This window comes from Geospiza fortis, unplaced genomic scaffold (assembly GCF_000277835.1).
Source record: "Geospiza fortis unplaced genomic scaffold, GeoFor_1.0 scaffold149, whole genome shotgun sequence".
In the NCBI taxonomy this organism is placed as follows: domain Eukaryota; kingdom Metazoa; phylum Chordata; class Aves; order Passeriformes; family Thraupidae; genus Geospiza; species Geospiza fortis.
The window spans coordinates 1-26,811 of record NW_005054671.1 but is presented as its reverse complement, the minus strand read 5'-3'; the positions used below and the strand labels follow the sequence as shown (position 1 = coordinate 26,811).

The following is a 26,811-nucleotide window of genomic DNA, read 5'->3' as shown; positions in this document are numbered from 1 at the left end:
TGGCCCCCAGAGGAAAAAACGGAAGTCTGAAGTTGGAGGAGAAGTGGACAAGCAGTTAGATATCCTGGCTATTGGTACAGCAGTTGGTAGCATTTTGTTGTACAGCACAGTAAAAGGAGAATTACAGAGCAAGCTAGTAAGTAATGCACTCTTCATCACATGCTACCAAACACTGATGGCTTCAGTCAGTTTAGGCCAAAAAATCTTGGTTTCTAAGTTGGTGCAACATCTTAACACTGTCCATGGATTTGCTACTTTCCATTAAAAATAACAGTAATGATGAAATTCCTCACTGGAGAGTTAAATCCTTGGTGGGACTGTCCTACCCTCAGTTCCTGCATGGCATTGTGGAAGGGCAGAGAACTCATCAGTGCTTGGGAAGGTGTCGCACTGGTGGACTCTTCTGTAAATTTACCTCTCTTGTGGAAGCTCTTGAGCTCTCAGCACATGAGCTTTTTTAAATGATCACAGTGACTTTAATTTTGCCTTTCCAAACTCCCAGGCACCTCCATTTTAGTTGTGGGTTACATAACAAGCAAAATAAATCCCTAAGAATGGCTATGCAATACTTCTGAGATACTTGGGGTATACTTTTGCTTCTAAACTCAGAGTTGTAGGTAGTAGGATGATGAACATACATGAATTTAGAGAAAGGAGTAATTTCTGAGAATTATGATGTGACAGTAACTAATAAATATAAACTCCATTATATGGAAAACTATGTTTGAAAAGTGTAGTTGTAGTTTGTTTGAAAACACTCTTTTTCCACAGAAGACAGCAGGTTTTATGAGTACTTTGCTTTTTATATATAGGTTGAATTAAAAGATTATTCCTATTAAAATAAGAGGTGTTACCTTTAGCTGTCTTTACTGAACAGAATATCTGGCTGCAGTGTAGTTTGTCGTGCTCAAAGCTCATTTGGATCAATACCTTCGGGAGTAATCTGAGCAGGTTGTTACAATCCAAATAGTGAAATGGTCTCCATTAAATATTTGCATAAATAATTCAAGGTTATATTTGGAGCTGCAGAGATTTTGGTTGTTAAGAGAAGTGATACTGCTTAAGGGGTCTTCTGGTCTGATGATAGTCTGCTCCTGAATGCTAATACAAAGGGAAGGCTACTCACCTCTTGAGTGCCCTTAAGGAAGGAAGCACTTTTAAGACTTCAGCAAGACACCTGTGGCTGTTCTTTCCTTTGAGCAGATTTCATATGGTTAGCCTTGTTTGGCTGTATGTATAAAAACAGCAGGCAAGACAATTTTTTTTTAAGGGATCTATGAAATTGCTCTCCTGTCTGGTAGCATCCCACCCTGAAACTGAAGGGAGCATGCAGGTGTGTAGGTGCTTGTGGTCAGAAAGGAATGACAAAAGGCACAGGCTCCACAAAATCTACAAATTTGTATCAGTAAATTATACACTTGGCATGGAAATTGGTGTCTTCTAATTTAAATGCACTGCAGTGGGTTTTGAATAAGGGGTAAGGCAAAAGAGAAGAGAGAGAGAAAGAAAGTAATGAAGAAAGAAAAGTCACCAGTCCTGGCTCCAGCATCAGACCAGCTGATGGGGTGTCCAGTGTCCTGGGGCATCCATTGCTCAGGCTTTTTGGGAGCATTTTTTGTGGACCAGCTCTGCCCACCCTGGAGCAGAGTTTCTCACTTTCTATGATAATTAGTTACCTTGTGCATTTGCTCTAGACCTTTCTGGAAATGGGCTGGAGGGCTTTGGGGGGGTCTTTGGTGGTCTTGAATCCCCCCTGCTTGGGCTGCCTTTTGTCAACAATCCAGGCCCACTTCTTGAGTCTTTCCTGTGCTTGTGCTGTGCTGACCACCAGGAGCCAGAACAAGGATGGACCAGGAATGTGTTGCCCTACCTTTGCATGGCCCCCTCCTCCAGCCACATCCTGTTCTTTCCCACAGTGTGTTCTTACCAACAGTTGTTGGTTGGTTCCCTGGCTGTCTGGCTGTCAGTGTTTGAGACATACACATCAGATTATCTTATGGACTATCTTCTCCATGGCCCAGCACAGGACAGCCCTGGAGTCACACCGTGCACCTGAGGGCATGGTCCAAATGCTTCTTGAGCTCTACCAGGCTTGGGGCTTTGACCACTTCCTTGGGGAGCCTGTGCCCTGTGGGTGAAGAAAGAAATTTTTCATAATATCCACCCTAACTCCCCCCCTCCCAACACAGCTTCTTGCCATTCCCTTTGGTTCTGTCACTGTCCACCAGAGAGAAGAGATCAGTGCCTGCCCCTCTGCTTCCCTGTGTGAGGAAACTGTAGACAACGTCTCCTCTTGTATAAGCCAAGCCAAAATACTTACGTGTATGTACCAAAATGTGCAATATCTTTAATTTATATAACTGTCATGTATGTTCTTTGAAACCACACACACACTCTTTAAGATGTCAATGATTGGAATTTAGACCTCAAAAGCACCTTGTTCACATAGTTGGTGTGGGGAAGACTCAGTTGTCAAGACTACTCCAGTGAGTTGACTCTATGTTATCTTCTGTAGGATGGTGGTCATGACAGTAGAGTAAACTGTGTGAGATGGCATCAAGAGAGCTGCTGCTTGTATAGCTGTTCAGATGACAAACACATTGTGGAATGGAACACACAGACCTGCAAAGTAAAGTGGTGAGTAGCGCTGCTTTTCACTTGAATTTTTTTACTCTTGCTTTTGTGTGTTTTCTCCCTTGCAGGTTTTGGAAATGCTGCACTCTGCTTTCCAGGCTTCATGCCCACAAAGTGACTGTTGGCTGTTATTTTTCAGAAGAGGTTTTATTAAGGAATGAAAGCATAGTTGTCATAGTTAGGTATCTTCCTCTGTGTATTGGAAAGGCTAGATCAGACTGTTCTGAGAGGGGTTTGGATCCCTCCATGCTAACTTTTAGTGACACTGGAAGACTGAAAGTCCCACTAAATGCTGAAAAATCTAAATTCTAGAAAAAAAATCCTTGAGTAGATACTGGAAGATCTCATTCCAGTAGAACCTGCTGCATGCACCCAGCTTTGCTCAACGGGCCTTGCTGTGATGATAACCCACTTGGTTTCGCTTGCTGCTGATGTGCAGTGGGGACACTTCCACTTGGCTGTCTGAGCAGGCTGCTACTGTTAAAAGTACTGTTGAGCAAAATTGAGATTACTGCAGAGTAACAAAATGTCTGGTGTAGGCAGTTATTTTCTTCTGTAATAAAGTCAAATTGTTCTTAAACTTTAAAGAAGAAACCAAGATTTCTATTAACAATCCTGGCTCCCTTTCTTCAATTAAAGCCAACTGATGGCCCATTGAGCCTTCTTTTGATGTTGTTTCTTTTTTTGTGATGTTTCCCACTGTTGGTTATTACTGCAGTGCTCCTGGTTCTATTAAGGTTGGCATGGGCACTGCAGGCAGCCCATTATCAGTAGCCTCTTTGGTATCCCAAGGAAAGAGATGCATCATTAGGTTGTATTATGTTGAGAACCCATGTAAAGTAGCAGAAGATGGCTGTAAAATCTCCCTCTAGCCTTCTCTGTCAGAATTGAGCACACCCAGTTCCCTCACCTTTCCCTCTTCCATGATGTGCTCTAGTCCCTGAGGTGCCTTCGTGGCCCTCCGCTGGATTTACTCCACCATGTCAGTGACTTTGTGTCCTGTTCCCCTGAACACAGTGCTCAGGTGCAGTTTCAGGCGTTGCACAGAGCAGAGGAGTCCCATTCCTTGACCTGCTGACAGCACTCTGGCTAATGCAGATCATACAGATCATCCACAGATCATACAGCTCATTGCCACAAGGACTCCCTGCTTGCTCCTGCTCAGCTTTACTGTGAGGACTGCAAGTCTCTTTTCTTCAAAGCTCCTTTCTAGCTATTTGTCCCCAGCCTGCAGGGCTTTTTTGTCCTCTTCAGGTTTGCAATTCTGACAGCCTGTTTCTTCTCAAGCCTGTTGAGATACCCCTGAGTAGCAGCCCTGTCCTCCAGGATATCAACTGGTCTCCCTAATTTGGGATTGAGTGTAAAGTTGTTAGGTGTGCATTCTGTCCTGAGATCATTAATGTAGACTGGGGCAGTTATGGAGGATATTAAGCAGTATTGGGATGTCCCTAGAGGGAGTGACTGGCCACCAGCTGGACTTCATACCAGTGATCACAACTGTTTGAGCTCAGTGATGCAGCCTGATCCTGCTCTCCTTAGAGACCATCCATTCAGGCTATAGATCTCCAATTTGGCTGCAAGGATGTGTGAGACCTTGGCTTCAGCAATGCTTTTGACAGCTTAAATGTGTCTCTCCTCATCAGCCAAAGAGATTGTCTCATTAAGGCAATCAGGTTGGTTAGACATGATTTGCCATTTGTAATTCTATGCTGGATGTGCCCAGAAACTTTTTTTGACCTTTCAGTGCCTGGAAATAGTTTCCAGGTGGATTTGTTGTATAACCTTCCCTCTTGTTTCCTGGATTATTCTATGCATTTATGTTCTTTCCCTGTTTCAAAGGAATGTTCCATGCATTTATGCTACACTTCTCTGTGGAGAAACCTCTCTTCTTTTTGCCTTCCTGGCATGTCATTGCTGAGGTGCCTTCCTAAAGGTCCTTGTCTTGCAAGGCATCTCACTGTTGTTCTATGAATCCAGTTGGATCAAAGCTCTGAAGCTGCCCATGGACCTCTCATTCACTTTGTATCCCACAGTGTGTGTGTTCATGTACAAGTACTGGACATGTGTCCCAACCATGCTGCTTTCTCAGGAAAAGGGAGAGTTTTTGTTGTCATACCTCTTGGATGTTTCCCTCTGCCCCTTCTCATACCAGGGACCGTGGAGTGGGGGGACTGTGGTTATGGAATGTAATTTGAAGCATTGTGTTCTTTAATTTTAAAGATGGCAAAAGAAAATAATTCCCAGAGTGTATAGATAGAAAGTACATGAGCAATGTAACGTTGTGGTTTTTACCTGAAAATTTTCTGTGTTAATGTTACAAGTCACACCTAAGGTAACTCAATTTGGAAAGAGTAGAAGAAATCAGTTCTCCTAAAGTTTTGCCTACCAGAAGGAACAAATTATCCACATCAATTGCTCACACCCAATGAACACATGAGAGTGCCTGCATTCCTTAACACCTGTCAGGACCCAGAAATTAATATTTGTGCAATCCACAGAGAAATCAGGATTGGCTCCTGGGGTAGAGAAGTGGTAATAAATTTTTTAAATTTGATTTGCAGGCTTCTAGACATGTTCCTATAGAGGTAGGACTGCTAGGAAGGCAGTTGAAACCTACTACTGTAGGAGTACTCCATAGGCCCACTTCAGGAGGTGTGTGCAGCACACATGAAACCACTGGCAGAGGGACAAGCTGTTGGGGAAGAGAGAGTTGCTGAAGAGGCAAGACAAGGTGTTGTAGAGAGATAGATAAACATTTTGGATGACTTCCTGTCACTCTGTAGCTTTTTCATGTCTTAAATACTCTTGAATATTTAGAGGCATTCTGGACATGTCCTTTATGAGATCCTGTTTAAAACTTTCCTGTAAAAATGATATAAAGAGTATCCAAAGTGCAAACTAAGGTATTTTTGCTGTACTTTATATTCCGAGGTCTAGTTTAGACTCATCTTTTTAGTACATTTAAAAATACCTTCTTGGTTTACGTTCATAAATGGTTTGAATTCTTAAGTCATGGTCTTGTCTTCAGAAGAGAATACAAAATCTTGTCATACTCTCTGTAAGGTGCAATGTTGTCCACATTTGTGGGCTGTAAAATTTTCAGCTTCTATCAAAGGTGATACAGTAAATGATCCCTGTTTTAGAAAACAGAAGAGGAATTGCTTGGGCATGTGAACGTTATTTAGAAATATTTCCAGGAAAGCTGTTTACAATCAAAATATTAAGATGAAGTTTATTATTGTCAGTGGCTTCAGAGACTTGGGAGGAGGGCCAGTAACTGAATAGGCTTTGAAACGCTGAATTTTAGTGTTGAGAAGACTTTTTTGAATGGATTGGTGAATAGAGAAGTCTTGAAAATAGTATGGCTCTTCTTGCCTTAATTTCAGAAGTAGAAAACTTTGAGAGGAATTCAGAACAGAACAAGCAAATACTAAAAAAGAAGTCGACAGTTCAGTATTGAATAACTTTATATTTTTGAGGGGTTTTTTTGTAAACTAATTTAAAGGCGAAGTGCAGAAGCAGAATAGCTTCTTGACTACTTAAATCACTGGTTTTTAAATTTTACCTTAAATTTTTCATCATGGTGGTTTTGAGATTATCCTAATGAATACTGGTTTTTTTTCTATTTCTCCATCTTTCTCCTTTTGTACAAAAACTCCATCCAAATTCTAGTAAGTGGAAAGGCGACAATAGCAGTGTCACCTGTCTATGCATCAGTCCAGATGGAAAAATGCTGCTGTCAGCTGGTAGAACTATAAAACTGTGGGACTTGGAGACCAAAGAAGTCTACAGAGTAAGTACCTCTGTTAAACTAGATGCAAAAAAATGCCCTTCTTGATTGGTGACTCTACCTACCTAGCGTTCCTGATCAGACCTCTAAAACATTTCACTGTGTGTGAGGATACAATTAGCAGTTTTGGGATCGCTGGACATTTTTGCTGTGATGGTACCCTAAACTGTGATTTCCACTTGCTGAGAATTGAATGAGGACATGAAATTTTTGTTTCTGAGCATGCTGCCAGCATCCTTTCTCAAGGCTGTAGGAGAAAGATGGATGCCTTTCTTTTTAACTGGGTCCCTCTCTGATACCCTTCTGTCAGGAGAACTCCGTTGACCACCGTATCAGTTACTGCTGGCATGGGTTTTATCATGAGTCCCTCCACAAAGCCTTCGAGTTTCCTTGCTAAACTTCATGTAACTGGTGGCATTATCAGTTTTGCTGTTGAAACAGTTGGAAGGCATAGGAGCAACTCCTTATTGTTCCCTGAGCAGGGCTCAGACATTGAGCAAATGGCCATGCTTTAGCTGATCCGTGAATGCTGCCGTGTTCTCTTGCCTGCTAGCAGACAGGACAGGGATAGTCTCTGAATCTCCTGTCAGGTGAGTGTGTCACATGTGCTGTTACTGTGGGCTTGCTGGCACATGGCAGCTACCATGTATGTCTGCATTCTAGAATGACCAAAACCACTCTTTGCAAAAGTAGATTGAAGAGCCAGTTTTTGGGGGGCCCTTGGGGGTGGTGTGTTGCCCAAGTTTAGTGTCAGCACACGTGTGTCCATTGTTTAAGTTGAGAATGCAATTGAATCTAGTTCCATTGGTTGAAGTGTAAAGCTGGGGGGGCAGAGGGGAATGCTTTGTGACAGTAACAGCAGTACAGGTGGATGTCATTTCTTTTGCATGGATTTAGTCCCACTGAATTTGCCTTTGATTCCCCATTTAAGTTTTAAAATGTTGATAAATATCTGGCAGGGCAGAAAAAGCTTCCTTGACATACAAAATGCAAGGGAACTGATCACTCGTTAAAAACCACTGAGCTGTCCTTGTTGACTTAGTAACGCTTGAATATTTCCTAATGTTTGTTAACTAATGTTTTGATTTTCGCCATATGACTGCTTATGACAATCATGGAAAGATCCTGTTTTTTCTCTTAGCATTTCACAGGCCATGCTACATCAGTGTCATCATTAACGTTTACCACAGTGAAACCTACAAATGAAAGTAAACCCTTTGATGGAATTACAGGACTTTATTTCTTGTCTGGAGCTATACACGACCGATTATTGAGTGTGTGGTATGTAATCTTTTCATCATCTGTGACTGATCAGTTTTGAGCATAGAGCCATCGAGTGACTGTGATTACACAAGATAAAGCAGAAGGGGCATTCTGGAAAAATGCAGTGATGATCTCTTTATTGTGGTTTCGACTCACTGATTGTTGAGTGAAGACGAGATTTTCCTTGGCTGTGTCTGAGCATGCTTCCAGGTGCCATTGGTATCACTAGTGTGTGCCAGAACATACTGTGTAATAAACTTCCTTGTTCTTTGCACTTCTTGTAAGGCTTATGCAGTTTTCTTGCTCAGTTTCTCTTGGGAGTTATTTTGCTCTTAGAAATTAGAACATTTTCTAAGCTAAACACTGAAATGTCAGCATAGTGCTTTTGGATATAGGAGATACCACCACATTTACTAGTGATTTATAGGCTTTGTAATGCTTGTCTGGTGCAGAGGATGCTGTTTGTGCTGTGGTAAATAACGTGTGCTTTTTGTGTCTTCCAGGCAGATCAGATCAGATAGGAAAGAAAAGAATGCTGTGATGTCTTTCACAGTAACAGATGAACCAACTTTTGTGGACCTGACTGTATCAGAAGTTAAAGAAGAGGTAGGAGCAATAGTTTGTAAACAAATACATTCAACAATTTTCACTTACCACATCAGTTTCCTTTTAAGGGTGTAAAGAAAGAGGCTTGGTTTGTTTTTGGGTTCTGTTATGAAGAGATGAGATCCAAATACCAATTCATGGGTCTAAGAATATTTATTACGGGTGTATTTATAAAGCTGGTAGTTTGAAATGCTCCTTTTCAAAGCTACTAAGTGCAAATTCATTGGGTTTTCTCAGAAATGTTCATGGTGGCAGAAATGTTAGTTGCTTCCTATTTAGAACAAGTTAGTAATTAAAATGGTTGTTAGAACTTGGCAGCAAAGAAAAAAATATTTCACAGAAGGAATTATTTCTAAAAATCTGCTTTGGGTATGGTCCTGGTTTATTTCTGATTTCAAGTGTTTTTGGCACTGTAACTGCATTTGGAATTAAGTAGCCTTGAATGAGTTAAAGTAGCAGTGTACATTTGCCAAGTCTCTCAGTTTTAACAGCACAAGTCTTTCAAAGTAGTTGCCTTTTGAAAAATGTGTGAATGTGAAACACATTCTCCTGCTGCCTTGAAGTTCCATTTCTCAGAGCAGTATTTCATGCTATAATTTTCTAATATTTCCAGTTCCCTCTTCCTGCGTGTATTGGGGAGTATTCAGTAACGTACCCCTGTCATTTAGTTTCTCAGAGGAGTCATCTCAGTTTCTTTCCTCTAAGCTTATTTACAGAGTTAGTACCTTTGCAGAGCTGTGCCTCTAGACATGTGTCTGCTACTGTGCAAACTGTTTAATTCAGTGTATATTAGTAGTGATAAAGTACAGCTGTGAGTTATTTTATTAATCTTCTAACACTTGTACTGAATGTTCCTGAGTGATTGCATCTTTGATCTTCTTTTCAGATTTAGTGTCATGTTCTTAAATACTGAAAAAGTTCAAATTGTAGCCATACAACTGTCTCTCGATGTCCTGAACTTCCAGGAGGGTTTTTCTTTGATCTAATGAAACTCTCTTACTGTGCCTTCTTTCAGCCTGTGAAGTTAGCAGTTGTGTGCAGAGATGGGCAGTTGCATTTATTTGAACATATCTTGAATGGGTAAGTTAGGATTCACCTGGAGGGTGTCTTTGGGAAAGGTCTGGGGTTACTGCAAGGCAAAGCTCAGTTTTATTGTGCTGCTGCCTTTAAGCTCTTGTAAATGCTTGTGAACCAGGTTCCAGCTGCTTCTTTGTCTTGGGTTACTGGGCATGTTTTTGAAGAACTCACTTGTTGGGAATTGTGTTGCACTTTGGTACTATGTGTGGCTTTAACCCAGATTTTGTGTGTCTGTGCCTCATCTTAGCCATCTGTAAAAGATGTAAAATGGCTGAGTTTGTTGAGGACCTGCTAATGAATGATGCTTAGATGTGCAAGATATTGAAGTGTTCAAGCTAAACATCTTCAATTTTTTTTAATTTCTTCTTTTTTTTTTCCAGTTATTGCAAAAAACCCTTAACATCAAACTGTACTGTTCAGATAGCAACACCTGGGGATGGGGACTCCACACCGAAGCCAGTCCCTATTCTAGCAGCTGCATTTTGCGCAGACAAACAGTCTCTGCTGCTGGTGTATGGAAACGCCTTACAGCCCATCATAGAGAAAGTGGTATGTAAAACTTGACAGAGAGGGTTTGCATTCTGTAGTATGGACTGCATGCTGCTTCCAGTTGGAGAAATTTTTTGGTTTATTATTTTTATTTTTCCTGTTTTGAAGTGATATAACAATACAAAACATATTCCTTGCCCTTGTTTTGGGAGCTGTGACTGTTGCCCCCAAGCTGTTTGGAAAGGTGATTTGTATTCTTCCATTTTTTCAGTTGGAGTACAGGTTGATGCCGTGGCTGACTGTTTCTTGCCATTTCAGCTCTTGCTGAGTTAGGCCATTGAAACTGGTTTCAATACAGTTCCAGTTTACCTGTGTAAATGTCCTTGGAGAGTATAGAGATATGGTAACAAAAGGCAGATATGCAAAGGAGCTGCTATTCTAGAGTGAAAAAAACATTTATTCTAATTTATACCTTTGGAATTTGTTCTCATCTTTCAGTAGCATAATGAATCACAGGTGTGAGTGTCAAATATATTAACTGGTTTTGTTCCTGTCCTCCTAGTCTTTGAACACCAGTGAATCCCACATATGTTTGGTACGGGACATCCAGAAAGTGTTGTCACTTAAAACAGATGCTGCTGTAACAAAGGTGAGCTTTGCATGAAGTGTGGTTTTGTTGCTTCTCTTGTTTTCCTTCAGAAACAAAGTAGATAATATTCACTGCTCTCTTAAAATGAGATTGGATTTCTGGATGGACCTGTTCAAAGCTGCAGAGGTAGCTATAGATGTCCACAGCACTCAGGCAGGTGTGGGCAGAGAGATCTTCATGGTTTCTGTGTGTTCTGGCATGTGTGAGGGCACACATGGCCCTCCTGTAACCAAGCAGATCTGCTTGAGAGGCAGGACTGGTTGATGGGGTTTTTCTGCCAAAGGTCAGTCCTTCCCTTGGAGTACAACCTCTTTGACCCTGATGGTTTGGGGTGAACGTGGGATGACTTTGTTTTAGAGTCTAAATAAAATGTGGTGGAGCCATAATGGGCAAGTCCTATTTGCTCTTTCTTGATGTGGCCTTCATGTGTTCCAGCTCACAGGGACCTGGGAACGTGAGCTTGGCACTTGGATGGCAGCAGTGTCCACTGAGACCACTTGGCACTGTAGTCTCTCATGCAGGATCCCCTGGGTGTTTAGAGACAGGCTGTAAAGTTCTTAAACATTGTGCATCTTCAAGGCCTTGAAGATTTGAAATGCTTGGAGTATCAGTGAAGTGAGCAGACAGCACTGTTTTGCTGACCTTTCAGTTATCTACTGGAGCCAGTGCTCCATCAGCCAGGCAGGGTTTTGTGCTGATTGCTCAGTCCTGGGCCTGGTGGGTAGCAGGGCTGAGCTGCAGGGCCTGTGTGGCATGCAGTGATGATACCCATCTTGGTTTCGCTTCTTGCTGAATTCCAGTGAAGACGCATCTCTTGGCTGTCTGAGCATGCCCTGTGGGGAGAAGGTCAGTGATGAATCTGGTGAGCTGAGGGGATAGTATTTTATCACCACTGGTGTTCTGTGGTAAAATTCTTGATGCAGAAAATCAACTTCTTGGAAATTGGAAGTTGCTTTGCTCAGTGTAGTAGATTATACTTTTATAAAGGCCTGGATAGAAGTGCTATGGTTTAAAGAAGTGTTCTGGAAGTAGCAGAGAATGCATTTTTGATGTTCTGGAAGTGGCACACTGCATTACATTCTCTGTGAGTCAGGGGAGCATTTGGTTGTTAAAAACAAAATTCCTTCTACTTTGTGTTCATTGAAGATGGTACCTCATCTTGTTATAAACTAAGGTGTCTCTTTTTGTCACCATGGTCACAGCCTAAGACAACTGAGTTCTGTGTTTGAGCAATCCCTAGAAGAGAAGGGTTGGGATTGAAGGGAATAGTGACTACCTTTTGCTGTTACATTGTGTTGCTTTTCTTGGTCAGTTATTGCATTCCAGTGGATGCTGAATTAATCTGCATGTGGTTTTATGGAGCTGAATATTAGCATAGGTGGTATCTATTGCCAGCAAAACATCCAAGTATTTGTTGTTTGATACAAACAGTTCTGTGGATGTTACAGCAAAAGCTTGTAAGAAGAGTGGTTCACAGGTAATTCCCAAGAGACCATTGCTTTAGTTAATTATGAAAACTGTCTGTTTCTTGAGGTTATTAATTCTCTTAAATATGTTGGATTTGCCTAATATTTATGTCAAGAAAAAATGGGTTGTGTCAGGTTGGTTTTACCATGTGAAACCATGTGTGAGAGTCGCAGAATAAAATGCATATTCTAAATGGGAAGAAAGCTGAAGATACTAGCAGTTCATGCAAATGTGGTTCTCTCTGTGTGCCAGGTAAAGACACCTGTGGTGAACTCGGACGCCAAAGTTCTAGTACCTGGCATTCCAGGACATAGTACAGCTGTCAAAACTCCAGCCTTGGGAAAGGAGAAAAAGAAAAACAAGAGGAAACCAGGAGAGACAGAGGTAAAAGGCTTCTTATTTCAAACTCAGCAAGACTGGAGAAACTAGAATCATAAATTATCGTTATACCTTCTTTAGGTGAACTTGGATTTGCTATGTTTGCTGTGGAAGAAGGGGTAATGTTACCATCTTTCTGTATGAAAGAGACTTCCCCCTGCTCAAAACATTTCTTTCGTTCAAGCCCTCTGTGCCTTGCCTGTGGTTTTGCCAGGTTTTTGCAGAACTTTGTCACACACTTGTTGCTGCCTATGCCAAGATGGATTAGTGCTTTTCAGCCAAAATTTCATCTGCCTTTGTTTTCTCATGCTATCTTCTGTCAGTGCATTTAAAAGAATACACAAAATTTGTGTTCTTCTCCAGCAGAGCTAGTGGGAATGCTCCAGGTTAAGTACTTTGCTTTCAGCTGACATTTGTGAGAAACCACTCTGACACAGCACTGCCTAATTTCCCCTCTGCAGGAGAGCATCGAGGAGCGCCTTGGGGCATTGGATATTGATGTGAGCAAAGTCAAAACTCCCGGTGGCCTTCCCCAAACAGACAGCTTTGCTGTGCTGCTGGTCCAGGGCTTGGAAAGCAACGATGCAGAAATCTTAAATGTAAGTCTTGCAAGCTCAGTGTGTGCTGTTGAATCTGTGCGCTGGGACTGGTGGGGAGCCTCCTTGGAAGCTGGGCAGGCTGAACAGTTCAGAACCTGTTGTTTCTCCTAGCTGCTTTTTGCTGGTTTGCTGCTCAAGGCAGTGCTGTTATGAATTGGTGTTACTTTTCTGTTGCTACCTGCCTTGCTTTCTGAGTCAGTCCCTGATCTTTGAGGCACTTTATGATAAATTTGTTACATCACAGTTCAGATGTTTTACAAGTGGTGCTACCAATGCAGCCCTGTTCCCTTTAGCTTGGACTGGAGCATAATCTGTGCTTTGTCTCCTGAGAGTACATTTTTCAGGCAGGTACTGTTTGAGAAATGAATTGATGACAAGTTTCACTTGAAAAGCTTATCTTTGCATTTGGCCATAATAGTACTGGGAAGGGGAACTGTTAAGAATTTGATGCTGAATAGAAATTTCTTGTCACAGATGCTGGTGAAAGGCATTTATTTATGGAAGTCAGAAAATATCAAGGGAGATTTTCATGTGCCTGTAATTTATAATTTTTAACATGGGGCAGGTGGACTAGAGGCAGTGCTAGATTGTTTTAGATGGGTTTATTGAGTGCCTTTACTTTGTTAATTGTAACCTGACTTGGAAAATGAAACTCTTTTCATAGCAAATCTTTCGCTCATTATCCTCAGCATAAAAAAAGTAGTGGAGTAGGAAGAGAGATACAGGGAGGAATTTTTGATTTTGCTGGTTGCCCATACACATATTAAAGCTGAATTATTCTCTGATCATATTTTTTCATTTTAACAGAAAGTGCTTAACACAAGGAAAGAAAATATAGTAAAGAACACAGTAGCCAGAATGCCTATACATGCTGTCATTCCACTGCTGCATGAGGTAAGAGAGCCTGCACTTCTTGCACTGTCATACAAGCCACATGTGATTTGCCTTCTAGCTACTGAAATCCAGGATATGGCTCTTTATTTTTGAAATGGGTTTGGTGCCGTAAGAGGACTGAAATGTTTCTTAATTTATTCCTGATACACTTCTTATCTTTTCTGGCTAAGCTTAACCAAAGGACCAATTGTCACTGTCAAAGCTTACTGTCAGAGCATTAGATCATGTATGATTATGTGGGAAAAGAAAGGGAAGAGTTTAAGCAAAAGCTTGTTTAGTCCATGGCAAACAATCACCATTACATCTTCTTTTCAACTACTAACATGGACAATAATTTGAAGCATCAGGAAATCCATTTTGCTGTACTTATTAGTAGTAATTTTAAAAAGGGTTTGACTTCTGAACGGCTTATTCAGTGATATTAAATAAACTCTTTATTTGGATGGAAGTACTTTAATGATTAGCCTTGACTGGACATTACTATTTTAAACCAAACATTGCTTAGTATCTCTTTTTATATGAATGATGTTCTATTGCATAAGTTAATGGTTTAATTTTTTTTAATTTCTATTTTAATGTACTTACCACAAATAAGATTAAATTTTTTAATGGTACTGATCTTAACTTAATTGTGCAGATGGCCTGGTGCTGAATGTTTGGTCTTACAGCACCTCCTTAGGCTTATGTTAATGAGATGCTGTGTTTCTTCCCTGGGACCTTATCAGGGAATCTAAGGGCAAATGTTATATCTCAGTGAATGGTCAGACCTTTGTGTAACTGTCTTCTCCCAAGCTTGAGATTTGTTGTGTGAAATGGCCATTACCTGGCCATTGCTTTCTTCACTTGTTTCCCCAACTTTTCCACCCTGTAACTGCTCTACTAAGCAGGCGAACAGAGATGAAAAGTAAGAGGTTTCCTCCTACGTATTTCTGCCAGGTTTAAGCTTCAGTGGATATTTTGCATGTTAAAATCTCCAGCTTTCTTGTAATACTGAAACCCAGCCTAAGCAACTTACCAGCCTGTTAGAGGGTGGTAGAGCCAACAGTGTAATTTTGTGGAGCCTGGCAGTGGTTAATCCTAGCATACTTCAAATGCCTGGAGAACTTTCTGCCCCAGTATTGGGACTGTCAAATGATCTCATGTTGGGGTTTTAAACTCACCATGTTTATTACTTATTGCTGACTGGATTTTCTTGTCCTTTTAGCTTACAAAGAGATTGCAAGGCAACCCATACAGGTAAGAGACAACTCAGCTACAGTTCAATTCACCTAAAACTTCTCACATGTGTGTGGTATGGTCCCTCCTACCATGTGTGTGATAGATTTTCATAGTAACTGCAATTAAACTGCAGCATCTGGAGGTAAAAACTCACCTTGTTGAAGGTGAAAAGAGGAATTTAAACACTTAAAGCAGTGCTTGGTCAGGGTGGCTGAAGTGAAATTAAAAAGGGAAAAGGATACCTGAAATAAGTGTGTAACCCTGAGAATGTAACTGAAGGCCCCAAATGTTTACATTATTGACCTGATCAATAAATAAAACAACCAGGTGTAGAGCTTGTTTAATTATCAAATGTATTTAGATATCTCCTCATGTGGTGTTTAATAACAGAACTAGCTTCCCCCCTCTATCTTATGTCCATAAGGACAGCTTTGTTGAGATGGGCTGTGCTGAGTTGTGGGGGTTAGGTTGGTTTGGGTTTGAGTTTATTTTTTCTAAATATAAATTCCTTCATTGTAGGTAGATAAGAAAGTAGCATGCTTTGATCTTTTATTCATTTGGACCATCCATAAAAGATTTCAGAAGCACAGACCCCTGGGCTTGCCTAGTTTAGTCCCTCACTGAAATGTCTGTTCCTTTCCTAACAAATAACTTGCATACCTTGTGAGGATAGCCAAACTGCAGAGAGCATTTATCTTGCTCTCTAATTAAAGAGGAACTTTATATAGAACTATTTAACATCTAGGATGTGAAATGGGTGTCTCTCAGGCAGTATCTCTTGGATATAATTTATTTCTCTTTTCCAGTGCCTCACTAATGGTTCGATGGCTGAAGTCTGTTTTTACCGTACATGCATCCTACCTTTCCACAGTAAGTATTTTTCATTCATGCCCATGCACTTAAGTAAAACTACGTTTAAATGCTTCAATAAATGTATTTTCTTTCTTCAAGAATCTCTCTTCTGCTCTCTGCATACAGCAGTGCCCAAATCAATGTATAGAGAGCTTTGCTTACACCACTTTTGCTGAACCTACTGTACATTGCTGATAAATTGTTTTTCTCAGTCATTCGTGACATAATTATAGCCATCCCAAAGTCAAACTAAGATAAGTTATGTCACCTCTGTGAGAGGGAACAAAATTACTGCCAAAGAGTAATCTAGCCTGTTAGATCTTACAGAACTAAATTTTCTTTGTTCTTATAATGCTCATATTGAGGCTGTCTTTGGCATGGCCAGATTTATAGGGTAAGGGTATGCCAAAGCTGGCAGGGTAGGAAGTAATGCTGTAGTTTCTGGACTGAAGTCCAGCCTTGCCTTACAAGTGATGGATGGAAACTCTTGCTGGGTTAAGAAAGGACTGACACTGCCCAAAGGTCTCTTTCTGCCATTTGTTATAGCATTGCTGAGCAGCAGAACTTGCACCATTGCTGAGGCTGCATTCGGACACTGGTGTATGTTCACAGCTTTCTGAACAGTGCTTTGCCCCTGCGTGTGGCAGGGACTGGGAAGGAGAAGGAGGCTAAGAACTGCCATGATTTAAAAGTAGATGGTACTTCTAAACATGGCTAAGTGTTAATTGGTCAGGCTGCAGGTGATTCCTCAGCTCTCCCTTCTGTCTAGAATAAAGTAAGCAAGTGTTGCTTGCTCCAAACATACAAAAGTAGTTTAAAAAAAACAAAAACATTTGGGATGTGTTTGTTAACAGCTTCGTTTTGTTTTTTTTTTTAATCCGTCTCTTCTCCCAAGTTGCCAGACCTTATTCCTCAGCTGGGAATGTTATACCAGTTGATGGAGAGCAGAGTAAAAACTTTGCAAAAGCTTTCCCGTCTGCATGGAAGACTCTTCATTCTTGTCACCCAGGTGAGCTTCAGCTACATAACATGGGATGTGCAGGGGTGTTGTTTGACTGCCTGTTGGAGTTGCATCTGATGTGATGTGTCCTGGGCACTTAATGCAGCTGCTGTTCAGGGATGCTGGTAATGCTCAGAGCAGGCCATTAATTGGCTGTGCTGTCAGTCCCTGCTCACTGGGACTGTTTTGTCCTGTCAAATACATCTGCTCACCCATAGAATTTGAAAGAGGAGTAAATAGGAGGCACTGGGCCACTTTGGAGCAGATGCGCCTCTGATTTTACTTTGTCATTTGTGCTTCTTTGGCTGTTAAACCAGCACTGTAAGTGAATTAATGTGTGCTGAATTAATGTAGATTTCATTTACATTGTTAGGAGTTTTGTTGTCTTTTAAGGTTGAAATATATTATTTAATTTAAGGCTAATCTTCAAATTCCATTTAGGTTGCAGCATCACAAACAGTTCAGGATGTACCCGAGGTTAATCAGACTGCAAAGCTGGTCTATGAGGATGGTAAGTGTTACATGCTAAGTGTACTTCATCTCCTGAATTCACATGACTGCTTACACTTGATGGCTCTTCATTATCCACCTCTGCTTATCTACCAGTGTACAGTCTGCAGATTGAGGGGTTTTGTGAGATGTCCATGGCAGGAAAATTAGTGGCTAATGATGCAGACATCTTGTAGTTAGTTACTCCTTCCTTGCCTTCCTTTTATCTCCTTTAGTTCCCTCCCAGCCTTGCTTCACAAATGAAGAAATCAGTGAATTGGAAATCCAGTGTGCTTCTTTAACTTACCTGGTAACCTAAAATTTCTAATGTTACCTGCCCTTGTGTTCAGGTAGATACAGTGAAGGCACTGCTGTGTTTGAGTCAGCAGGACATCAGTGTAGGGGATGTCCATGTGTGTGAGTGTGTACTTCAGTTTGGCTTTTTTCCTGCTGCATCTTCACCTGTGTACTGGTAACAGAAGTGACCTGGTCTTAACTGGTGTTGGTTACCTCATCTCCAGGTAGAAACAGTTTTGGTGTGGAAATAGCACAGTTTGAACACTTGGCAGCACATGGGACTGGACTTTGTTTGTACAATGACATTTCAAAGCCTGTTCCCTAGACTGAGAGATTGCTTTCTTTTTGCAGAGTCCTCAGAGGAGGAAGGCTCAGATGATGAGATGATTGCAGATAAAGACTCTGACGTAAGTGGAGTTGGACCAGATCTTCTCCCATTTGCTTGTAGCAGAATGGTGTGACTGACAAAGGTTCAAACATTTCTGGGTTTTTTTTCCCCCAGGAAAACTGGGATGAAGATGAAGAAAAAGAGGAACAATCTGATGAACAAGACATGACTGTTGAAAAGGAAATCAATGGTGATTCTGATTTGGAACCAGAAAATGAAAGTGAAGAAGAGTAACAGCACGAAAGAGTAATTTTAGCGGTTTGAACAAGTGGGCCACCAAGCTCTTTGATTCTGGATCCTGTTGCTGAAAGATGCTGTACTTGCATATCAGGAGTGCAGAACATTGCACAGCCTGTGTGCAGAGGCACCTGTGGGGCACTGCATTTCTGAATCCAGAATGTTTAACCGTGCCAGCCTTCTCTCGCCCTCCTTCCCTGCGCTTACTTAGAGAAACATTTCCTCCACCTCCTGGTCAGATTATGCCTGTCATGCGGACATGCATTTGTATCTCAAGTGAAATAAATCTGCCACCGCTGTTTGTGTGGGAAACTTGGTTCAGCTTTACATTGAATTTGTTTCAAATATTCAAGGATCAAAGACAACTGGTCTGTACCTTCTTTCCATGCTTCAGTTAGCAATAGCAAGTGGGCATCCTTCTGATTTTTTTTAAAAAAAAAGGAAACTGAAAAAAGAAAAAACAGATATTTTTGTAATATTTAAATTCTGTCCTGAAATTCTTTTCTTTCCCCCCTTTCATTGGCTTAGCCATATGTTGGCAATATGTAAATGCCAACTTGACTTAAAAATGGATTTTTCCTTTTTTTTAAACAAATTTGAACTCAAGACTTTTATATGTATAAATCAACGACTTTTCTTGTGCTTTAAAAGGACATTAGAACTATCACTGGCTCCTAATTTTGTTTTAATGGAGGCTGTATATAAGTTTAATGCTAACCCAGAGGCCAGACCAAGTTGTGTTGGGTGGGGAGAGGGGAGTGACACAGGGAAAGGAGAAGGTGAATGCTTGTGAATACATAGCACAGAGCTATACCTTTCTTACAGATTTTTAATCTTTCAGTGGCAGAACAAGGACAGCTATTTGCTCAGCTAACGGAAGCTGAAGTGGTGCAAACACATTTTTAAGAGCAAAACAAGGTAAAGGTTTGAGCCATTCACCACTATAATGTACAATAATATATTTGTCTATAAATGGAGCTGTTGCAACTAAATACCACCCTCTTTGTAAAGTGAATAAATATACATCTCTTTTACCAAATACCTGTCCTGTGGTGTTTGTTGAGAGAGACCTTAGGTAGCTTCAGGTGGTGGTTAAAGATGAAATGCTGCTTGTAGAAAGCAGATTTCTAGTGGAGGAGGAAGGCAGCCTAAAAGGTTATGATGTTCTGCAAAGCATCTGTTGTTACAGACTTCTTGTCTCCCTCCCTTTTAGTCATATCCATTGATTTGTCCACAGCTTGGATTGCACCGGGGTTGCAGCGCTGTCTGGAGGTGCAGGGCATTGTGTCATGGACAAAGCTGGAAAAGATGTTCTTGGATTTGGAGAGCTGGAGGTAGAAGGGCAGCAGGTGGAAGCTTTCACAGTCTTTTAACTGACAGTAAATCAGTCTTACTACTGTACACAGCTGGGCTTTATTTGTTTTCAGTTCTGAGATGCCGTGAAAGTGTGTGCCAACACTTGTACATTGTACTCAAGCCCCCAGAGGAGGCTGAACTGATGAGTCAGTTTTTAAGGCAATCCTGCTTAAAAGGATTGCCTTAAAAAAAGTCACTGTGTGCAGGCAGGCTTTGGCTTGGCAAAAGAGGGGTGTCAATGGAGGGGTGTTCCCTTGTGGTGAGTGCTGGTCTGCTGAGCTTTTGATGTGTGGAGTAATGCAAGGAGCCAGCTGTGTTTCAGTCCTGCAAGGTCCTCCCTGTGTCTGCATCCCAGCCCTTCCAGGAATTGAAGCAAAAGCCCTGGGTTGGGGTGACAGAGCAGAGTATGCTGTTTGCACTGTTCAGGTGTGGGGAATGGTGGCATTGGGAACTTGGCACCACTGCTCCTTGTTACCTGTAAGGTTGGCATAGCCTGTGTCCATCATTCTTATGCACCAGAAACTGTTCCAGGAGTGGGGCTGGGGGAGAACCTGGCAGCAGGAAGAGCAGGGGGATCTTAAGAGCATTTTGTTCATTCTTGGTTCTCACAGACATTTAGATCCTGTGAATCTGTTTCAGTGACAGCCAGCTGGTGGCAGGGGGTGAGTTCTGGTCTCTTGCTTTGGGGTTAGGACAGCCAGTTCACCCTGTCTTCAGCCCTCAAGCAGCTGCGCTGTGTGACGCTGTGGCTGTGCCAGCTGCAAACAATTGGGCTCCTTGGTCAGAAACTGCCCTCACCTGAGAGCTGCTAACTGACCATGCTCTGCACTTTCTAATCCTGAAAACTTATCTGCAAAGCCAAGGTCTCAGCCAGTCGAGGACTGTGTGTCCTCCTTTGTCTAGAGAGACTGGACATGGGATAGGTCCTCCCTTCTAATCTAATCTTGGTAGTTTGGGAGCAATGAAGAGAATGAAGAGGACAGACCAGCTGTTCATTTGGAGCGGTCGAGGTTGGACGAGAATTTGTGAGGAGTTCAGTACAAACCTCTGCAGTTAAGCAGCCAGGAAATCAATAGGATGAAAACCCTCAGGTGTAACTTAGGGTTTTATTTGCCCAGCTATTACCGTGTCTCATTTATAGTTGTGTGTTTAATGTCTGCCCAGGCACCACTGCAGGACCTCTGGGATTTTTGTTTGCTGTGTTTCATGCGGTGGCCTTCCCAGTAATAGAAGTAGATAAACTGACTGTGGTAAGGAGCAGTACCAGAGGTGGCCAGCGGGTGCCAGACCAGCTCCACGGCATCACAAGAACAGCCCGTGACTTGCCTTTGAGGATGGCGTAAGCGCATCGGTACTGGATGCACCCTGCTGTAAGGTGGGGTGGTTCACCTTCATGCCTCTTGTGCTCCTGCTTCCAAAGGGACTTAGTACCCCACCAGCACTGGGGGTGAGAAGTGTTTCTTGCCTCCCTTCCTAAGTATTTCAGTGTTCTGTCTGATTCCTGCAAGTTTCATAGGGGAATAAGAGCTGCCCGTGTGGGATGTGCACCTGTGTCTGTTAAATGCTGTGCAGTGTCAGAGTTACAGATGTTTTGCTTTCAGCCTCCCTCTGTGCTATGGAAAGTGATTTATTTGTTTGAAAAAAAAAACCCAACAAAGCAAACACGTTTTTGGGTTCATCCTCTAAAAGACTTTTGCTAATGGCTTCTCTGTGCCAAAACAAGTATCTCAATGCCCTTGGTTAAGTATAAAAAAAGTAAAACGTGCTGTTGGAGAGGAGGAGGATGACACGGAATGGGAGAAAATAAGGAAAGGTTTAGGATGCACAACTAGTTCTTAGAGAATTCCTGATTTCTGGCAGTGGGCACAGTGAGAGACTTGCTTCTGCTGCCATGGCCATCCAGCCGTGGGGACAGCAGCTGCTGGGGCTTCCCCCATTCTGCCAACAGCAGTCTGCCTCCAACGTGTGGACTGTATGGCCATGATTATGCCAGAACGTGGAAAACAGATCATTTGAATGTATTTTGATGTTGTCTGACACCACCTGATTAGAGCAGTTTGGTGGGCAGGACGCCCTGTGTGCAAGGGCCATGGCAGGGATCGGTGGCTGGCACAGGCACTGGCAGTGTTATTTTCCCAGGCAGGCTCCTGATCCAGCTGTGGGGGAAGGCAGTAGCAGCTGTGTCAGCCCAGCGACCAGCAGCACATGGCGGAGACCCTCATCTGCACAGAGCCCGTCACCCCCGTTGCTCCCCCACGGCAGCGAGGGATGATTCCGCCGCAGGTGAAGGGCTGCAGCAGCCTGGAGACTCCTTCAGCCAGGACTTGCTGCAATCTCCTTCCTGCAGCTGTGCCTGGAGCATGTTGGCCTGCAGTGGTGCTGCAGGGTCCCAGGAATGCTGCTGGGCTCAGGGGGCAGAGTGTGTACAAAAGCTGCATTCCAAGCACTGATCGTGAGATGCTGCAGCCGCTGGCAAGTGCAGCAGCTCTTCTTCATTCCGTGCAGGTGAGAGGCCAGCCTTGGAGCCTGTCCCTGGGGACAGGGAAATGCTCTGAGTGTAGGTTTGAATTCTTAGGGACAGTCAAAATGAGAATTGTTTTGAGGCGGGTATTGTAATGTTGGGTTTGGGGGTGTCTGCAGGAAAGAAAGCAGGAATAAACCCCTTGCACAATGAAGAAGAACTTTGCACGGCCAGTTTACACCCTACAGATACACTGATTATATCGACCCACTGAACGCCGGGGGCATCTATGCAGAGTGCAAAGCCTCTTTGAACAGATAGAAGAGATGAGACTTGAAGAAATAATTTTGCAGATGCAGAAAAAGGGATCAGACCCTCTGGTCTCTTTGCTCAGGGTTAGTTCTTCCAAATCTTGGGCACAGCTCCTCTTGGAATGATTCCTTTATTGCTGATATGCAGCTGGAATACTGAATGTAGCTGGGGAGAAGTATTGCTTAGGGGATAAAAATCCTGATTTAAGAAAGGTATTTTTTTTTTACTGCTTGGCTGCCACATGGTTTTATCCTCTGTGAAGTCATGTAAAGAATGATTAGCTCTCTGAGTTCTAACAGCTCTGTTGGAGAGTATTTCAAAATGACCTGCCCTGTGCTATTTCCATTAAGAAAATTTTGAATTGTTAGGAACTGCCAAGATCAGAAATGTTTTTAGGCAGGTCATGTTTGTGTTGGGTTTGGGTGTCTCTGCAATAAAGCAAGCAGGGAATAAACCCCTGGAACAATGAAGTAGAGCAAAAGTGGAATGTTTGGATGGTCAATTTGCTCCCCGCAGATGCAGGCTCCCTGAATACTTGGGACATCTAATGGGAATGCAAAGCTTCTTTTACTTCTAACATGTGCTATCCTTTATGTGCCAGCACTCTTTGTTGTGAAGAGAAACAGACAAACAAATCCCAAAAAACAAAACCCAACCCAGAACTGGGCTGGTGCAGGTTGTGCTGGACACGGCCCCAGCGGCAGCAGACGCGTCTGGCTCTGCCTCTCTGTGCCGAGCGCTGGCGATTGGAGTCACCCGGCCTTGTTCTAAGGCTGGGTACCAAGCTCCCGTCGCTGCCAACTCTGAGAGTGATCCCAGATTCAAACCCAGACACTTCTGCCAGGCAGAAGCACGGGTTTGAAGATGGATCTCACTAGAAAAGGAAAGGCCACTGAAGGAAAAGGTGAGGATAGGAAGGGAGCTAAAAGGCCAGAGCCAAATGGAAAAAAATTCCCCCCAGATTTCAGGGAAACCTGGTCCATGTTGGTCAGTGGTGGCTCTGTGTCAGAGTAGGTGCCTGACAGCTACAGATGATCCTGCAAGGACACCCATGGCATCACACCATTGTCTCAGCAGTTTTTGCTGTTTTCTCCTTTTTGACAGTGGCCAAATGACTCCTACTGTCAGCCAGGACAGGGACTGTGGCCACAGCTGACCCCAAACTGGAAATGGTCATGAGATTCAAATCCTGTTGCTTTCTCTGCCATCAATGTCTGGTCTCACTACAGATAAATTTCTTGTTCTTCCTCTGCTTGCTGATTGGGTCCAGCTTTGAGGATGGTATTATGGTGCTACAGAAACACCAATAAGGCCTGCCTGCTTGCAGAGAGGTCTTTGTGGTTTGCAGAAATAGCAGTCACAGCTGTGTGGGTTTTTCCTGTGGATTCAGAGAAGGCCAGCCTCAAGAAGTAATCTTTTTCTCCCTCTTATTATTGCAGCCTTCCACCTTGCTAACTCAGTACTGTTCAGAGGAATTAAATGCACGCCAGTTTCATGAAAAATAAAAACAAAGCAACCTTATTGTTGTCATGTATATTACAATAGTTTTATTACTATTACATTGCAAGGGTTCCATATTGCTAGAGTTTCCTACCTCCTTGATGTTTCTTGTAGGCATCTCCTCTAGCACTGACTCTTCCTTGTCCTTGCAGTAGCCAACTGAGTCCCGCTCCCACCAATCCACTCTTTTATAACACTGTTCTTATTGGTTACAGGTGTGGCCTGTTAACATCAGGTCTGCTCCTAATCTTTAGTAATTGGTTCAGCTGCAACTCTTTAGGGGATAAGATTGCATTCTATACCCCCTTCATTTACCCATACTGTATCCCCCTACACTTTCTGATTAATTAAAAAGCCCCATGAGCAGGTCACCTATTAAATGGGTTGATTGAAAAGTGGGATTCCTGAGCATCCACCACTCCCAAGGACCCTCCCTCCTCTGCCTGACTGCAAGGATGGTGTGTGGAGCCATGGAGGTCTGGGCTCCCAGCCGGCTCAGGGGGCCCCGGCAGAGGCTGCAGAGTAGTGCTGGCCCCAGGGTCACTGCCAGGGAGGACAAGGTGAAGGCTGAGTGTGAAAAATGCCATGCATTTTTCAGACTGAGCGTGGATCAGCCTCACACAGAGGTGAGGTGGGAGCTGAGCTGCTCTCTGTTGGAAGGAAGGGTCTTGTGGCAGCCCAGAGAGGCTGTGCTCATTGGCAGGGAACAGCTGTGCCCTGCATGTGCCCCCTGCAAGGAGCTGTGCTGCTGCCAGTGCCCCTGGAGCTGTAGGGCTGCTGAGCTGTGGGGCAGGGAGAGGAGCAGGAGGGTGCATGTGCAGCTGAGCCATTGCTGGAGAGCACAGGGCTCTGGGCTCCCTGCTGTCCCAGGGCAGCCCGGAGGCCAGGCTGTTCCTGTGGTAGCTCTGGGGAAGTGGCTCAGGGTTTTCCCCATTGGCTGCCTCAAGTGTCTGCCAGCAGGAGCATGTTTCCCTGTGCAGCTGTTTAGAAGCTTCCAGTAAATGTGTCCCATGAAATATGGAGCTTCAGATGCTTTAGGTTTGCATTGCAGGCTCTGTCACATGTTGTGTCTCCCCTTTGCAGATCTGACTGGCTACAGTCTTACCAAGAGGTTTTCTCTGGACACTTCCCATGTTCTCCTTGCCTTCCTGTCCAGAAGAACTGTCTTTCTTTGAAGAGATCAGGAAGAGGCCGCTGACTGACAGAAGAATGTTTCACCAATAGGATTTGTGTTTTAGGCTTCATAGTTACAACTGTACATACGTTATTTAGATGTAGTTATTTAATTATGTACATTTATAAATATGTTATTTATTTATGTACATATGATATTTAGATGTAGTTTTGAATAAATATGTTTTGATTATATCTTTAAATTTTGATAACATCTTTTTAATTTTATATATTTTATTTTGTTAATGTAAAAAAATTTAAAAAATAAATAAAATATAAAAAAATCAAAGGAGAGCTTGAGATCATGACCTGCTAGCCTAGAAGTTATGGGAATGCAGCTCACTCAGTATGCCAGTGTCTCAGCACATCCTTTCCTCACTGGGCCTCTCCTCTTCCTTTTTTCCCATGTTTTCTTTGTGTCATTTGTGCTGCTGTTTTCAACATGTCATTTCAAGAGGGACACACATTGACATATTTGGGGGACAATGGACCCAGAAGATCCTGTCTAGTCAAAAGTTTTCTAGCTGGATGTGTTCTGTGCTCAGCAAAGGCCTGAGCAAAGAAACAAAGAGAAGTGTGCCCAAATGGCAAAGCTTTGCTCCTTTGCAATCTCACACAGATCTGGCTCACAGGTGTCTTCAATCACAATTTCATAGGTAAGAAGGAGCTGTGTATTTCACTGGGAAATGATGCACAGCTTTGGAAAAGTCATCTGTATGTATATTTACCCAGGACTGCAGTTCAACTGTGTTGTTTGCATGTTGTTTGCAGAAGGATGAGTAGACTGTGAGGCCAATAACAAGTGACAATGGTTCCTCAAATCTAAACTGCAGCCTGGGTGCCATTCAGCCTAGTGCTGAGATATAATTTGTTCCCATGGAGCTGTGCTTGCCAGGGTAATGAATTCCTGCATAGCTGGAACAATCAATTCTGGATTCAGCTCCAGCTCTTGGTGGGCTGCATGATCATTGACAATGCTCCCTATTGTCCTTGGTTACAATATCAAGATGTATTCTATTCCCATCTTCAAGAGCTGTTGAAACCAGGAGGGGCATTGTTCTTTTCCTTATCTCCTGTTAATGGGCCCATCGATGCCTTTCCCCATGACTCAGAGATAATTCCCTCTGGGAGCCATTTCTATCTCATGGACCCACCCCATGACTCATGGAATGATAAGAGCCCATTGTGAGATGCTGTGCCCAGCGGGGAGGAACTAAGCATCCCACCTGGATATAATCTGGAATTTGGGACAGAACAAGCAGCCTTTCCACTGGATCCCCAGAGGAATGGCCGCCTTTTCCACTGGATCTTCAGAGGAAGACTATACCCTTCTAGAGGACCACATCTGCCACTCCAGGAGGAGTGCAGCCACCAATCCAACTGGACTGCTACCAACACCCTGACTAAGAGGCTGTCACTTTGTATTCTGACTCTGTCAGTGGTTTTTCTTTTGTATTATTGCATGTATTTTGGGTGGGTTTTTTGTTTTGTTTTGTTTTGTTTTGTTTTGGCTTTTTTTCCCCTTTTCCTAATAAATTGTATTTCTCACTTGGAGTCTCTTGCTGGTTTTCCTTTCAAACCAGAATGCCTCTCCCAAAATTATTTTGCGGTTTTCTTTCTTATTAATTTGAAGCTTTTAACCTTCACATTTCAAATTGCTTTGCCTTAAGGAAAACCACTTC

The 26,811-nt window shown here is 42.8% G+C and overlaps 1 protein-coding gene and 3 non-coding genes across 4 annotated transcripts; all 4 read left to right on the top strand.

Moving 5' to 3' along the window:
- WDR43 (WD repeat domain 43) lies at window positions 1-19,366 on the top strand. The gene is made up of 17 exons (XM_014311150.2): window positions 1-136; window positions 2,516-2,637; window positions 6,307-6,427; window positions 7,566-7,705; window positions 8,191-8,293; window positions 9,309-9,373; window positions 9,751-9,919; window positions 10,422-10,508; window positions 12,228-12,359; window positions 12,815-12,952; window positions 13,760-13,846; window positions 15,051-15,082; window positions 15,871-15,934; window positions 16,812-16,925; window positions 17,358-17,427; window positions 18,054-18,109; window positions 18,205-19,366. Exons 3-17 carry the CDS (start codon window positions 6,365-6,367, stop codon window positions 18,322-18,324), a joined length of 1,440 nt encoding a protein of 479 aa, XP_014166625.1. The 5' UTR covers window positions 1-136; window positions 2,516-2,637; window positions 6,307-6,364; the 3' UTR covers window positions 18,325-19,366.
- LOC115949002 lies at window positions 3,027-3,104 on the top strand. Its single transcript, XR_004082699.1, has one exon. It is a non-coding gene; the product is annotated as a small nucleolar RNA SNORD53/SNORD92 (small nucleolar RNA).
- LOC115949003 lies at window positions 7,807-7,889 on the top strand. Its single transcript, XR_004082700.1, has one exon. It is a non-coding gene; the product is annotated as a small nucleolar RNA SNORD53/SNORD92 (small nucleolar RNA).
- Window positions 11,262-11,338, top strand: LOC115949001. The gene has a single exon (XR_004082698.1). It is a non-coding gene; the product is annotated as a small nucleolar RNA SNORD53/SNORD92 (small nucleolar RNA).
- Window positions 19,367-26,811: the final 7,445 nt, after the last annotated feature.

Excerpts from the sequence above, each read along its gene's own strand:
- WDR43 (XM_014311150.2), top strand. The coding sequence starts at position 6,365 with ATGCTGCTGTCAGCTGGTAGAACTATAAAACTGTGGGACTTGGAGACC. Across the intron at positions 6,428-7,565 it reads AGACCAAAGAAGTCTACAGA|CATTTCACAGGCCATGCTAC; the intron begins GTAAGTACCTCT and ends TTTTTCTCTTAG. Across the intron at positions 18,110-18,204 it reads TTGCAGATAAAGACTCTGAC|GAAAACTGGGATGAAGATGA; the intron begins GTAAGTGGAGTT and ends TTTTTCCCCCAG.